This window comes from Schistocerca nitens, chromosome 5 (assembly GCF_023898315.1).
Source record: "Schistocerca nitens isolate TAMUIC-IGC-003100 chromosome 5, iqSchNite1.1, whole genome shotgun sequence".
Taxonomy (NCBI): domain Eukaryota; kingdom Metazoa; phylum Arthropoda; class Insecta; order Orthoptera; family Acrididae; genus Schistocerca; species Schistocerca nitens.
The window spans coordinates 325,656,223-325,672,669 of NC_064618.1; the positions used below are offsets into that span (position 1 = coordinate 325,656,223).

The window sequence follows — 16,447 nt, forward strand, 5'->3', positions numbered from 1 at the left end:
GCCTAGAACTTAGAACTAATTAAACCTAACTAACCTAACGACATCACACACATCCATGCCCGAGGCAGGATTCGAACCTGCGACCGTAGCGGCCGCTCGGTTCCAGCTTGTAGTGCCTAGAACCGAAGCCATTAAAAGGCAACGGTGAGGAATGCATTATTATATGCTGCTGAGACGATGACACTAAGAAGAAATGGGGCAGAACAACTAGAGAAAGAAGAGAGAAAAATACTAGGCCCCAAAAGAGGTGGAGAGAGATGGATGCGAAGACCTAGTGAAGAACTCTACCAGAACATGAGAACAATATCTGGGGAAATCAGACTCAAAAGGGCACGGTTTTCTCGACATGTAATTAGGATGAGTATGGACAGAATGACAAAAAGAGTGTGGGAAACAACAGGGAGGACAAGGGGAAAGACATGATCCAAGTGGGTTGTTGAACTTCGGAAGGACTGTTTAGAATTGGGGTTCAAGGTCGAAGTAAAGGAAAATTGAAGGAACAAATATCCAACGACCAATATGCCGGAGATCAACGACAGAGAAGAATACAGGAAAAGGTTAGAGTGCCACCCGGGAGCCGACATAAGAAAAGGTCATTGAAGATCTTGGAAGAAGAGCAGGAGAGAAGAAGAGAAATAATGAAGAAGTTTTGGGAGAAGAAGAGGAAAATGCAGTCCACGAAGAGGCTACCTGTGGTCCTACAGAGGCCGTAACGCAAGAAGAAGAAGTATGCCTACCGCCTTTGCGCTTAACCAAGGAGAGCACCAGTAGTAGTTCTTCATTTAACCTTTGAACGTTGGTAGCACAAGTAAAAAGCCATTAAAAATACTGGCAGGATGCAACCAGTGATTGGTAGCACAAATAAAAAACCATTAAAAATAATGGCAGGATGCAACCAGGGTCTACATAAGAGCGGGAGGGAAAAGGAACCTGGGGAGGTGCGTAGTTAAACCGACAGTATTCTGTTTAATAATTTTTGTCTACAACCCATTTGGTTTTGTCTGCAGTCAATACAAGGTACACAGACCAAATTCGGTGTGTGTATAGAAGACAAAATGCACATTAAACATCTAGTTTGATGATCGAGTTAATCAGTAAATTTGCAATGCAGGTGAATTTATTTTGAAATCATGTGGCAACGGACGGTTTCTTTTCGGAGCTATTTTTCTAGATTCGTGTGATTCTCAGTAAAAACGTAGGCATGTTGTTCTAATCATAGCTATAATTTATGCTTTGTAGAGAAATCTCGTCTGGTGGAATAAAGCATTGATTGAGATCACTGCGTTTTCGCAGTACAAGCAACGATAAAACGTTTCGTATGTAGAGCAAATAAATCCATAAATATCGGCAGTAAGTATTTGGAAATGATAATGTAAATCGAAAAATATGCTTGTATAACGTATCAACATTGTAATGGCGTACGAACCAAACGGATGGGCAACTGATGCAGAAGAATATTTATTGTAAACAAAGAATGCGTTTCGTAATCTCTGGATCACTGCTTCTTTCGAGAAGCCGAACATCTTTGCTTCAATGTGTCTTCATGCCGATTTATGTGGTTGTAAACAATGCTGACAGCCGGGAAATGTCTTGCTCGAATTCTGGTAATTAAAAGCCATAACGAACGTTTCGAGTCACAGTTGAGTTTTTTTAGTCATTCATACACAATAGTCTTCACATGTCGTACTGATTTGTCAGTAGTATACTTGGTAACTTGCTTCTGTTATAGTGGTTAAAATATAAATGTGACGCTGCCAGGGTGTTCATAACGTGCTCTTTGCATCAGATGATATTAACATTTTCCAGGTTCCTAGGCAGCCACTTTGGAGGACTTTGCTACTTGACCACAAGCTTCACACCAGTCTTAAACAAGCATTGCCGATGGTTCCTATAGTAATCGAACAAACTGGCCGAGGAGAAAGAGCGTACGATATATACTCAAGACTCTTGAAGGAAAGAATAATTTGTGTGATGGGGCCAGTAAGTAAAGCGTTGCTTTGCGTAATATGTCAACTATAATTGCCACTATGTAGCACACAAAATTGCCTTCTTTGTACACGATTTTCATGAGGTGTCAACTCACAATCAATCATGACTTGTGATTGTCCTATAAAATATTATATTTGGTTTATGTATACATAAAGCATGATTCATTTACATTTACCACTACTTTTGTTTTTATTAAATGCGAGTTGCTTGCAAAACAAGTTATTTGGAAATTAAAGCTTCGCTGTCAATGCCCCCACTGAACGTTGTACTGATTTTTCTTAAATGTGGTATCAGCTGTACAATACGCTGCACCTGCAGACATCTAAGAAACTTCAACCTTGTGCAACAAGTTCATCAGCTGTAAAATTCTTTTAGTTTTGCAGTGTATTTAAGGACAAGCATTGGTACACAGGAAATTTGTTTGTTCAAATCTTCATCTAAGATTATCAAGACTGAAAGCAGCCTACACTATCTTAATAGCCTCACAAACACTAAGTTACAGAAATCATGGTACCAAACACTCCATTACACAAGATGTGAAGCAAATATTGATATTTCTCAGTGGCTAACATTTGTTACTCAGTCTGCAGAGCCAAACATTAGCTATACACACAAATCAGTTGAATGTGGTTGCCCTTTGTGTTTCGTGGCTGCTATCGGCATCATAGTGTTTGGTGGCAATAGGTACAGTATTACAGTACGTTGGTAGGTATGGTACGGCAATTTAGAACAAGAGATTATTGTGAGCCAAGTTAAAGATATTTCCTTGGCAGTAGGCCATAACGTACATATGTGGTTTGGATGGTTTCTGAAATTATTTTGACAGAAACAGGAATGATCACAACATTTCATAGAAATGCATTTAATATGATGTTTGTGACCCAGAAAGCTCAGTCCACACTTAAATTTCAACTGGTTTTGTATTTCATGTTGTAAACTATCTGCATTAATTACCACCAGAGCAATGTCAACTTAGGTCTGTGGTGCATGCTCATCTGGAGATCTAAGGCAAGGTTACCTGCTGGTGCACATCTTGTTTGACGACCAGTGTGTATTGCTTCAGTTTTTCTGATTTCTCTGCAAATAACCAGAATTGAATTCGGTAACAAGATGCTAAGAAAACCTTTGCATTGAACAATCAGCTTATTTTTATTATTAATCATCAAGGCTCTTCTGTAAGGCAGTAAACTTTATTCATTATTAGTTTATTTTTGCCATTATTATTATTATTTTTATTTATTCGTTGGTGAGAGCTTTCCTATCTCTGTTTGGTACTGATGCACTTAACCAGTGAACCTGTGAGAATGCAATGTTGGATGTTTTGCCATGGAGAATACACACATTTACCTCTGTGTTTTGTGTTCAGGGCAATAAGAAAATTCTAATCAGATGACAGTGAGAAGAATGTGTAGTGTGGACTTTGCCACAGATACAGATAGATACAAATTTGTGACTGTGACAGTAGTATACCATTACCTATGATGTTGATTATAGAGTTACAATTGCAAATGGAAAGCTATGTTTGATGGCTTTGCTCAACTCCTGTTCAAATGACTTATCCCAGTGGATAAATTAGGGTTTCATCTAGCTTTTATTTACACTCGTATGGAAATTCTGGATAGTTACGGGTGTGTTCCACTTGTGACATTCGATGTCAAATACAGTTTGTAAACTTTGTGGCAACCTTGATCCACTACCTTGTGTGAACAGGGATAGTGCCCTGCTTCATGAACACAAAGCAACAGCACACAAAGTCACTGGAAAGATTAAAGAGAACCATCAGTAACAGGGATTTGGAGCCGTTTCAACATTTATAGACCAAACAAGAGGGAAACCTTACGAAAACAATGAAAGGCTCGTTAGTATTCATTATACACACCTGGAAATGGAAAAAAGAACACATTGACACCGGTGTGTCAGACCCACCATACTTGCTCCGGACACTGCGAGAGGGCTGTACAAGCAATGATCACACGCACGGCACAGCGGACACACCAGGAACCGCGGTGTTGGCCGTCGAATGGCGCTAGCTGCGCAGCATTTGTGCACCGCCACCGTCAGTGTCAGCCAGTTTGCCGTGGCATACGGAGCTCCATCGCAGTCTTTAACACTGGTAGCATGCCGCGACAGCGTGGACGTGAACCGTATGTGCAGTTGACGGACTTTGAGCGAGGGCGTATAGTGGGCATGCGGGAGGCCGGGTGGACGTACCGCCGTAGTGCTCAACACGTGGGGCATGAGGTCTCCACAGTACATCGATGTTGTCGCCAGTGGTCGGCGGAAGGTGCACGTGCCCGTCGACCTGGGACCGGACCGCAGTGACGCACGGATGCACGCCAAGACCGTAGGATCCTACGCAGTGCCGTAGGGGACCGCACCGCCACTTCCCAGCAAATTAGGGACACTGTTGCTCCTGGGGTATCGGCGAGGACCATTCGCAACCGTCTCCATGAAGCTGGGCTACGGTCCCGCACACCGTTAGGCCGTCTTCCGCTCACGCCCCAACATCGTGCAGCCCGCCTCCAGTGGTGTCGCGACAGGCGTGAATGGAGGGACGAATGGAGACGTGTCGTCTTCAGCGATGAGAGTCGCTTCTGCCTTGGTGCCAATGATGGTCGTATGCGTGTTTGGCGCCGTGCAGGTGAGCGCCACAATCAGGACTGCATACGACCGAGGCACACAGGGCCAACACCCGGCATCATGGTGTGGGGAGCGATCTCCTACACTGGCCGTACACCACTGGTGATCGTCGAGGGGACACTGAATAGTGCACGGTACATCCAAACCGTCATCGAACCCATCGTTCTACCATTCCTAGACCGGCAAGGGAACTTGCTGTTCCAACAGGACAATGCACGTCCGCATGTATCCCGTGCCACCCAACGTGCTCTAGAAGGTGTAAGTCAACTACCCTGGCCAGCAAGATCCCTGGATCTGTACCCCATTGAGCATGTTTGGGACTGGATGAAGCGTCGTCTCACGCGGTCTGCACGTCCAGCACGAACGCTGGTCCAACTGAGGCGCCAGGTGGAAATGGCATGGCAAGCCGTTCCACAGGACTACATCCAGCATCTCTACGATCGTCTCCATGGGAGAATAGCAGCCTGCATTGCTGCGAAAGGTGGATATACACTGTACTAGTGCCGACATTGTTCATGCTCTGTTGCCTGTGTCTATGTGCCTGTGGTTCTGTCAGTGTGATCATGTGATGTATCTGACCCCAGGAATGTGTCAATAAAGTTTCCCCTTCCTGGGACAATGAATTCACGGTGTTCTTATTTCAATTTCCAGGAGTGTATTTCATTGTCATATGTTTCAAGAGTGGAAACTGATATCACTAGCTTTGAACTCCTACATTGAAATTATATAACACTGGCATTAATAGCCCCCAACCACACTGGAAAACTTTAAAAAATGAGAAATTCTATATTAAATCTAATTCAATGCCATAAAAGTAGATAGCCTAAAAGTATCTAGAGATAATGCTGCATATAAACAAAATGTGCATATGTCTTCCCTCTGAATGCCCGTATAAGTTGAGCATGATAAGCATTTCATTTTCTAGCTACCTCTAGCACATCTAGGAATTGTGACATTACAGAAGCATCCGATTCCACCTATCTGCTTTGACCCATAACTTCATCAGTATGGCGGAAACGGCTAGTTCCGGTGTATATAATGGCGACAATGGCATCACTTCATATATACGCCAAGAAACACAAACAAAAATAAAAATGATACAATAATGTCTCACTGAAAAAAAGGGGGTTTAGAGTAGGGAAAAGCTGAATGTACAACAATAGAAAAAAGATCACACCATTCTAGAACAAATAATATAAAAATAATTTAAATTACAACAGTCCACTACATCAGCAAAACCACAGGCATCGGACATTTCCCTTGACCTGTATAGCTCAACCACACAAACACGCACATGCACACGCACATTAGCATGATGACAACCAAAACTCAGATTGACCCAGTACCACATGTTAAACTCAGCATGTCCACATCCACCACCAGAGGGCACCATGAAATACATGACATCTACAAACACAACCAACTCAAAAACACTGTGCCATAGTGACATCACACACTGCAACACCATTAAGCCACAGGTCAAAGCAGACAGGTTGAACCAGACACTTCCATTGACTTAGAATTGGCAACATCATTGCAGTTATTTGGCAACTTTGTGGTTGTCCATTTACTTGCTCGTGTGGTCCTGAATTATTCTGCTAAATTCTGATGGCATATGGTTTTCACTTCGATTAATTATGCTACATACTTCTCATGTAAGATGAGACCCTGGGAAAGAAAATTTGGTTTTAAGACTCCAGGAATGCACTTCACATACATAACAATTGTTCTTATATTTATTATATTTCGTTATGAGGCTCAGCGACCAATATTGCAATGAGAGAGCTCGTTAGCTCAGGGGTTCTGCTGTTGTGATTTAAGGGTTGTGTGTGTTTTCACATCCAGTCACTATGCTGACCAGTGCACTAAAGACTCATAGTTTTAGTTTTATTCAAGATAGCTTCAAATTGCTAGAAGAAATTCTTGAACTAAATATGAAAAAAAGAGACCTTTACTCTATAAGTATTCTCATAAACTCGACCCAGTAAGCTATGTTAATAGTCACAGATATCTGCTTTGTGAGTAACAAGCTGCTTCACTATACAAAACTGCTGAAGCTCTTTGAATTGACTGTAAATGATATAAATTTTTAGTTTTTGTTCATCACATAGCAACCGTAGGTCAGGGGAATAGTTATGAAGTGAAAAACTGATTAATATAGTTCATCTGTGCAAACTCTATGTAAAAGCAATTGGGCATCCCTTCAGAGTTCCTTTCACTCAAGTTAGCTTCAAATATGGGCAGTTTTGTCAGATTACATCTAATTCAAACTCTTACTACCTCTTTCAATCAGCATTAAGTTCTCCAAGAGTCTGTATGTGGACCTCAAATTGTGCAGTATGGCTGCATTGCTATAGAGCATGTGCGGCAAGATATTAATACAGTTTATTGCACACATTTACCATAAGGAATCAAGCAACAACAGTAAAACACATTACACCACAGTTGGTCTCCATGGCTTAATGAAAACATAAGAATTTCTGACCAAAACAAATGTGAAGAATCACCTTTAAAAGGAAAAGAAATGAGATATAAAACATTAATGACAACATTAAACATTATACTGAGGTATTTTAATTAGATCACAAACCATACAGTTAATTTTGAGCTGTATTCATGTCTTGCATTTAATGTAATACAACACTCATCATATTAAAACAGATTGTCTGTTTATATTGCTGTCAAGTGTGAAATGCAGATTGTAGATATTTTTGTGGAGCACCACCCAATGACAGTAAAGCATTTTATACTCTCCGAAGTAATGAGTGGAAGCTGGCACTTTCAACAAAGGACAAGAGACCACAGCAGCTGCTGCTGGCTACCAGCAAATGGGTCGTGGAGAGCTGTGGTGCATGTGACATTCAGAGGCAGAGAGTCTGCCAAGACATGTTGCGAAAAATGTTATTGGATGGAACTGTTATTACCAGTGTGCAGAAATTGAAACACATTGTAGCTGCACTACCATTACAATCGTGACTTTCAAAAAAACTTCAAGCAACAAGTAATCTTGACTGCCAGACGTTGCTTTCACTTGACATGTGGTCTACCACTTGACTATGAGCATAGACATAGAATAGCTTGAAAAGAAGACAAGACTTCCTTCAGAAACTGACACTGCCTACAATGTTGCCAGTATGTGCCAATAGCCAGATTTAAGGGGATTAACAGCATGGCCATGTTATTTATCCCATGTCGTCATTGGCGCAAACGTAGATTCTGCGGCAACCTGCCACCAGCCATGTCAAAGAGTGTACATACATATGATGCCACTGAACTCAAGCTAGTAGTGAATTCAAAACATCATCAAGAGGTTACATATTTGTATACTGAAATAAATGTAAGATATCTCTGAATATTCTTATTATAAAATCAAACAATGGAAAAAATCTGGAACGGTATAGCAACTGTCCAGAGTTGACAGTGAGTCTCTCTCTCTCTCTCTCTCTCTCTCTCTCTCTCTCTCTCTCTCTCTCTCTACAAACAAACACAATCATACACACAAAATTCTAGCTTTCGCAACCAACGGTTGCTTCATCAGGAAAGAGGGAAGGAGAGGGAAAGACGAAAGGATGTGGGTTTTAAGGGAGAGGGTAAGGAGTCATTCCAATCCTGGGAGCGGAAAGACTTACCTTAGGGGGAAAAAAGGACAGGTATACACTCACACACACACCCATATCCAACTTCACATACACAGACACTGCTTGTGTCTGTATATGTGTGGATGGATATGTGTGTGTGTGCGAGTGTATACCCGTCCTTTTTTCCCCCTAAGGTAAGTCTTTCCGCTCCCAGGATTGGAATGACTCCTTACCCTCTCCCTTAAAACCCACATCCTTTCGTCTTTCCCTCTCCTTCCCTCTTTCCTGATGAGGCAACAGTTTGTTGCGAAAGCTTGAATTTTGTGTGTATGTTTGTGTTTGTTTGTGTGTCTATCGACCTGCCAGTGCTTTCGTTTGGTAAGTCACATCATCTTTGTTTTTATACGAAAGTGCTGGCAGGTCGATAGACACACAAACAAACGCAAACATACACATGAAATTCAAGCTTTAGCAACAAACTGTTGCTTTGTTGCCTTGTGAGAACCATATCTTGTTGAAATCAGGGTCACTTTGGATAATGGGAATGAAATCATCGTCCAGAACCATCACGTACTGTTCGTTAGTCACCGTGTCATCAAGGAATATCACTGATTAATCTGTGACTGGACACTGCACACCACAAAGTCACCAGTTGTGGGTGAAGAGACTTCTCGATCGCGAAATGCAGTTTCTCAGTCCCACAAATGCACCAGTTTTGGTTATTGGTGAACCCATTCAAATGAAAGTGGGCTTCATTGCTAAACCAAACCATAATGCACATACTAATTCCCATCATGCCCTGCACCAATCATGCTGTTTGAAGGATCTAACGCAAACCGTTCAGTAGTTATATGATTTTATTTCATATAGTTCAATAATTGTCGCCCTGTATATGCAGAAGTTAATTAATGTAAATTAGTAAAACTTTTAAACCCTTTTGGTGTGGCCACAATGGTAAATGCAGCTACTAGAATATCATAAAATTTGGCATTGTCTTAAAACAAGTGATATAGTAGTGGCAAGGAAAGTTATAAAGTATTTATAAAAGATCTTGGCCCCTCTCATCATTGCTGTCAGCTAATAAAGCTAAAGACATGATTGGTAAAATCTACAAAACTGCAGAAACATAAAATACATATATTCTCTAGGGCATTGACAAATCAACCTTGATGAATTGTATATGGATAACCAGGTAGATGCTAAGTTCTCTAAAGTCTGTCCATTTTTGAGGAGGCTTTCCAAAAATATCCACTTCAGCAGATGGGCAACTTCGGGTATTAGAAAATTCTCCTGCGCTCTTGCTGACCATGGAAGTACCACAAAATCACACAGACCGTTCTTAGAGACATGTGCTATGTGGACGAGCAGTGTGCTATTGAAATGATATCGTGATACTGTCGCATGAGAGGTGACACCTGAGAACACAGAATATCTGTGATGTACCATTGTGCCATTAGAGTTCCCTCAATTACTACCAGCTGTGACAAGAAGTTACACCTGATGCCGCCCCACAATGTAATACCGGGAGTAACACAGGTACAGCTCTCCAAAACATTGGAAGAATGAGCCTTCTCTCCAGATCACTACCATGGTCGTGGGTAGTGCAAAACTGCGATTCATTGCTGAACACAATGTGATTCGATTCATCAGCAGCAGTCCATGCTGCCCAATCACTGCACCACTCGAAACATAGACATCAGTGTTGTGTAAGAATGCAGAGTCTTTGTTGTGGTGTTTATGACAGCCTACACATGGGACGATAATTCCCTAGTCCAGTTGCTGTTTGTTTGTTTATGCTTGTGTGTGTGTGTGTGTGTGTGTGTTTATTTCTAGGGTAGCAACATATTTTTAAAATAGTAAATTCTATCCAAAATGTTGTTCTTAAAAATGCATGAATGGATACTTAACATTGTGTATGTTGCTTACTTGAAAAGTGAGTGCACATAGCATAGATTAGCATTGACTTACCAGTGTCTACTTGGTGGGTAAGTTAATGAAACATCACTGTGAAACCTCCCAAAAATACAAATTTAAAAGGTCTTAATTGTTTCAGTTTATGATACTAAGATTTGCATTACCAGTTTTTACAGTAATAAAATATAACAACCTCAGAAATTAATATATGACTCGGCACAGTATAAAATTAAATTTGTCACCTTACTACAGCATATAAACAATGTTAAGGAGTGTACTTAACATTTCTGCCATCACACTGTCATATAAAACGGTGGTAAGGGATACAACTTAACATTGTTTACTTACTTAAATGATTACTCGCATTTACCTGTTCAGCAACAACTTTGAAGCACATTCATGTCAAGGAACATATTCAGGATCTTTATTTGAATTGTAGTCAGCCACATCAACCTAATTTGTACAAATCATCTTTGAAAAGCATTTCTTGGCATTAACACTGCACATGTTATGACTACTGGCAGCCATGGTTTTTTTCACTTACCACTATATACATGAACACATTCTGACAAACTAGTCATTAGTGAGAATCTGAAATTATGGCTAGAGCAGCCATGTCTCAGTTTATCAAGGAACTATCAATTAATATGAATAAAGCACATCACTTGCGCCACATTTTACATGAAACAATTCTGTTTCTCCACAACTGTCCCTTACCATTAGTTATGGGCTATGCTTGCTTCTGCTGTTTGGGGGGGGGGGGGGGGAGGGGGTGTTTGAATGCTAACTTTAAGAGGAGGGTGATGTGCAGACCAGTTCAGATTCTCACAGGAAGCAGTTTAGTAGGCTGGTGAACTGCACAATCACACAAGCAACATAGCTGTGTTTACTGTAGTTAAGAGGAAAAGTCTTGGAAGAAACTGGAACAGAACAGACTACAAGTAACCAAATATTTTCCAGAAAAGTATTGTTAGGTTTTGTAATAAGAACACTAAGGGAGTTTCACAACAGATAATGGCCATTGAGCCATAGTCTTCTACAGCAATTGTTCTCACAGGCTGCAGTGCTGTAGTTTGACTCACAGCTTGCCTTTACAACTTCAATTCTGGCAGTAGATTTCTTAATTTCTGTAGTTGACATTAGTTCTTCTGCAATTGAAGCTGGACTGTTGCTCTGTGGAAGAAACAGTAAAAAGTGAAGCTGTTGGTTTGGACTAGGCATGATCCTATTGGGGTCAGTATGCATTTACCACTCTCCAACCTTTCAGATAAATTACCCAGTTAGTTGTAAAGGTGTCTACAGTTCAAAGTGGCCTTCGAACGCTGGTTTAACTTTGTATTTTTCACAGTAACACATTGTTGCCAGAGGTGAAAGAAATCACAAGTGAACTGAATCTCAAGCCTTTGAATTTGCAGTATGGCATTTACCCACTAAACCAAAAAGGCATACCCTCATTGTCATGAAGTGATGTAGCTGGAGCCTATAAGTTGTTTCCATTATGAAACATTCACTCTCCTCCAGAGTGTGCACTATTGTGAAATTTTGTAACGGATTAAAACTGTTGTGCCGATCTCTGAATTTAACACAGATCCTTGCCTTTCTTGGACAATGGTGTTACTGGCATGGACTATCAAGTCATATCTCACAGCTCCAATTCTGATTGTACCACCCTCCACATTTTAAGTTTTCAGCTCATATCGTGAAAGGAATGGGTTCACATTAGACCTTCAGTGTGGCACAGATCTGTAATCATTATAATCTGATAGGAAGTTTCACCAACAGCACACACACCACTAAAAATGGAAGATTTGTAACAGAATTAAGGGGTTGGAAAAATCAACGTTAGCAATATTGTCATTTAAAGTGAAGCATAAAGTACAGATCTATAGCCATGATAAAATCCTTAAATATAGTCATTTTCCTGTAGCAGCTCTCTCTTCATTGAAAATTTTATTTTTGGTCAATTTTGATGGTGGTGCATGGTGTACGTTTCCATTGTAATTTGAAAGCATGCCACATGTTTCAAGCACTAGCATTCTAACACATATAATGAACAGCGTAATGAACTAAAATGATGCAGGCCCATCAGCAAGAATAATTCATAAATAACCCATCACAGTTTGAAAGAATGATATTCACAGCCACAACATTATCAGAATAATCTCATTACTTATCTCTAAGTCATTGAGGTGTTTTGAAGGTGGCGACATGTGTCTATTAAAATATTTATTTATTTGTGCAATAACGTTTTTTTATGTAGGTACCATAGCAAATTTTAATTCTAAAGTCACATTGTTTCTTTTAGTCATCTCCTAGTCTGTAGCACAATTTTTACTGAAAACAAATAAATACATAGTTAAAGCCACAGTTGTTTATTGTCATTGTTATATTTAAATATATCTTTATTCCATTAGTTGTATCATGCAACCAATTTATGCAACGTGGAACTAAGTAACTAAATATCTTTTTTCTGCAGGTAACGGATGACCTTTCTTCACTCGTTGTTGCACAGTTGCTTTTCTTACAATCTGAAAGCAGTAAAAAGCCAATTCACATGTATATCAATAGGTGAGCATTTGAAAATATTTCTGATTGACCCATTTTATTTGTACAAATAGTTAAATTCAAATGCTGTGATTTATCTGTGGCTTAAATTCAAATGCTGTGATTTATCTGTGGCTTAAATTCAAATGCTGTGCTTTATCTGTGGCTATATGCAACTAATTATTTAGTTTCTGATAACTTATAATCCATTGCATTTTGGAAAGTCATGTTTGTTCCATGTGAATGTGAACATTTTTAATTAATTACATTTGAGAATTTCATAAAAATTATAATCATGATGAAGAGGGTTGCCACCCAACATGAAACAAAATCATAATAGATGTGTTACGGAATCTAACCATAATAGTGTATTAGTCAGAGTTCAGTGTTCACCATTTTTTTTCTTTCTTTCCCCCCCCCCTCTTTTTTTAAAAAAATACACATGTAATGGAGAAAAATTAAAGATATCATTAATCTTGAAAAAAAAAAGGGCACTGCAAATCCTCATGAAATTGTGATGCATGAATGAGATTTGCAAGAGCTTAACATTTTATGTGCAGTGTCACAGACAAAGTTGCACAGGCCATTTTTCTTCTGTGAGAAGACTGTGGTGGCTACCTCTTACGTCAGTTTGTTGCAGTTACAGTTGATTCTGAGGATTTCATTTTCCAACAAGATGGGGCACCTCTCATTTTAGCATTGATGTTCACTGCTACCTAAATGACAAACTTCTGCATTGCTGGATTGGGCATAGTGATGATGATGATGATGATGATGATGATGATGATGATGATATAGCTCCATACCCTTGGCCTCCCAGGTCACATGACCTAACAAATTGTAATTTTCCTTTGGGAATACATTAAGGACCTTGGTTATGTACCCCCACTGTGAAGAGTGCTGGAACTGCTCAGAGAATGCATCAGTGCTGCTGAGATGACCATTGATATTATGTTGCTATATAAGGTACCCTCCCCCCATGAACCATGGACCTTGCCGTTGGTGGGGAGGCTTGCGTGCCTCAGCGATACAGATGGCCGTACTGTAGGTGCAACCACAACGGAGGGGTATCTGTTGAGAGCCAGACAAACATGTGGTTCCTGAAGAGGGGCAGCAGCCTTTTCAGTAGTTTCAGGGGCAACAGTCTGGATGATTGACTGATCTGGCCTTGTAACACTAACCAAAACGGCCTTGCTGTGCTGGTACTGTGAATGGCTGAAAGCAAGGGGAAACTACAGCCATAATTTTTCCCAAGGGTATGCAGCTTTAACGTATGGCGTCCTCTTGCGTAAAATATTCTGGAGGTAAAATAGTCCCCCATTCGGATCTCCGGGCGGGGACTACTCAAGAGGACATCGTTATCTGGAGAAATAAAACTGGTGTTCTATGGATCGGAGCGTGGGATGTCAGATCCATTAATCGGGCAGGTAGGTTAGAAAATTTAAAAAGGGAAATGGATAGGTTCAAGTTAGATATAGTGGGAATTTGTGAAGTTCGGTGGCGGGAGGAACAAGACTTCTGGTCAGGTGACTACAGGGTTATAAACACAAAATCAAATAGGGGTAATGCAGGAGTAGGTTTAATAATGAATAGGAAAATAGGAATGCGGGTAAGCTACTACAAACAGCATAGTGAACACATTATTGTGGCCAAGATAGATACGAAGCCCACACCTACTACAGTAGTACAAGTTTATATGCCAACTAGCTCTGCAGATGACGAAGAAATTGAAGAAATGTATGATGAAATAAAAGAAATTATTCAGATAGTGAAGGGTGACGAAAATTTAATAGTCATGGGTGACTGGAATTCGGTAGTAGGAAAAGGGAGAGAAGGAAACGTAGTAGGTGAATATGGATTGGGGCAAAGAAATGAAAGAGGAAGCCGCCTGGTAGAATTTTGCACAGAGCATAACTTAATCATAGGTAACACTTGGTTCAAGAATCATAAAAGAAGGCTGTATACATGGAAGAAGCCTGGAGATACTGACAGGTTTCAGATAGATTATATAATGGTAAGACAGAGATTTAGGAACCAGGTTTTAAATTGTAAGACATTTCCAGGGGCAGATGTGGACTCTGACCACAATCTATTGGTTATGAACTGTAGATTAAAACTGAAGAAACTGCAAAAAGGTGGGAATTTAAGGAGATGGGGCCTGGATAAACTGCCTAAACCAGAGGTTGTACGGATAAACTGCCTAAACCAGAGGTTGTACAGTGTTTCAGGGAGAGCATAAGGGAACGATTGACAGGAATGGGGGAAAGAAATACAGTAGAAGAAGAATGGGTAGCTTTGCGGGATGAAGTAGTGAAGGCAGCAGAGGATCAAGTAGGTAAAAAGATGAGGGCTAGTAGAAATCCTTGGGTAACAGAAGAATAGTGAATTTAATTGATGAAAGGAGAAAATACAAAAATGCAGCAAGTGAAACAGTCAAAAAGGAATACAAACGTCTCATTTTTGAGATCGACAGGAAGTGCAAAATGGCTAAGCAGGAATGGCTAGAGGACAAATGTAAGGATGTAGAGGCTTACCTCACTAGGGGTAAGATAGATACTGCCTACAGGAATATTAAAGAGACCTTTGGAGATAAGAGAACCACTTGTATGAACATCAAGAGCTCAGATGGAAACCCAGTTCTAAGCAAAGAAGGGAAAGCAGAAAGGTGGAAGGAGTATGTAGAGGGTCTATACAAGGGCGATGCACTTGAGGACAATATTATGGAAATGGAAGAGGATGTAGATGATGATGTAATGGGAGATACGATACTGCATGAAGAGTTTGACAGAACACTGAAAGACCTGAGTCGAAACAAGGCCCCCGGAATAGACAACATTCCATTAGAACTACTGACAGCCTTGGAAGAGCAAGTCCTGACAAAACTCTACCATATGGTGAGCAAGATGTATGAGACAGGCGAAATACCCTCAGACTTCAAGAAGGGTATAATAATTCAAATCCCAAAGAAAGCGGGTGTTGACAGGTGTGAAAATTACCAAAATATCAGTCTAATAAGTCACGGCTGCACAACACTAATGCGAATTCTTTACAGACGAATGGAAAAACTGGTAGAAGCTGACCTTGGGGAAGATCAGTTTGGATTACGTAAAAATATTGGAACACGTGAGGCAATACTGACCCTACGACTTATCTTAGAAGAAAGATTAAGGAAAGGCATTTGTAGACTTAGAGAAAGCTCTTGACAGTGTTGACTGGAATACTCTCTTTCAAATTCTGAAGGTTGCAGGGGTAAAATACAGGGAGCGAAAGGCTATTTACAATTTGTACAGAAACCAGATGGCAGTTTTAAGAGTCGAGGGGCATGAAAGGGAAGCAGTGGTTGGGAAGGGAGTGAGACAGGGTTGTAATCTCTCCCCGATGTTATTCAATCTGTATATTGAGCAAGCAGTGAAGGAAACAAAAGAAAAATTCGGAGCAGGTGTTAAAATCCATGGAGAAGAAATAAAAACTTTGAGGTTCGCCGATGACATCGTAATTCTGTCAGAGACAGCAAAGGACTTGGAAGAGCAGTTGAACGGAATGGATAGTGTCTTGAAAGGAGGATATAAGATGAACATCAACAAAAGCAAAACGAGGATAATGGAATGTAGTCGAATTAGGTCAGGTGATGCTGAGGGAATTAGATTAGGAAATGTGACACTTAAAGTAGTAAAGGAGTTTTGCTATTTGGGGAGCAAAATAACTGATGACGGTCGAAGTAGAGAGGATATAAAATGTAGACTGGCAATGGCTAGGAAAGAGTTTCTCAAGAAGAGAAAATT

General features: G+C 40.3%; 1 protein-coding gene across 2 annotated transcripts in view; it reads left to right on the plus strand.

Annotated features, from left to right (window-relative positions):
- The first annotated feature begins 1,458 nt into the window (after positions 1–1,458).
- The window catches only part of LOC126259470 (ATP-dependent Clp protease proteolytic subunit, mitochondrial), a 48,481-nt gene continuing 33,492 nt past the window's right edge, over positions 1,459–16,447 (plus strand). The window contains exons 1-3 of one of the 2 annotated variants that reach the window (XM_049956299.1): positions 1,459–1,604; positions 1,807–1,980; positions 12,598–12,689. In XM_049956299.1, coding sequence (XP_049812256.1) covers positions 1,569–1,604; positions 1,807–1,980; positions 12,598–12,689 — 302 coding nt within the window. In that variant the 5' untranslated portion in view covers positions 1,459–1,568. Of the gene's footprint in view, positions 1,640–1,806; positions 1,981–12,597; positions 12,690–16,447 lie in introns of both variants that reach the window. The other variant, XM_049956300.1, reaches the window with a different exon arrangement.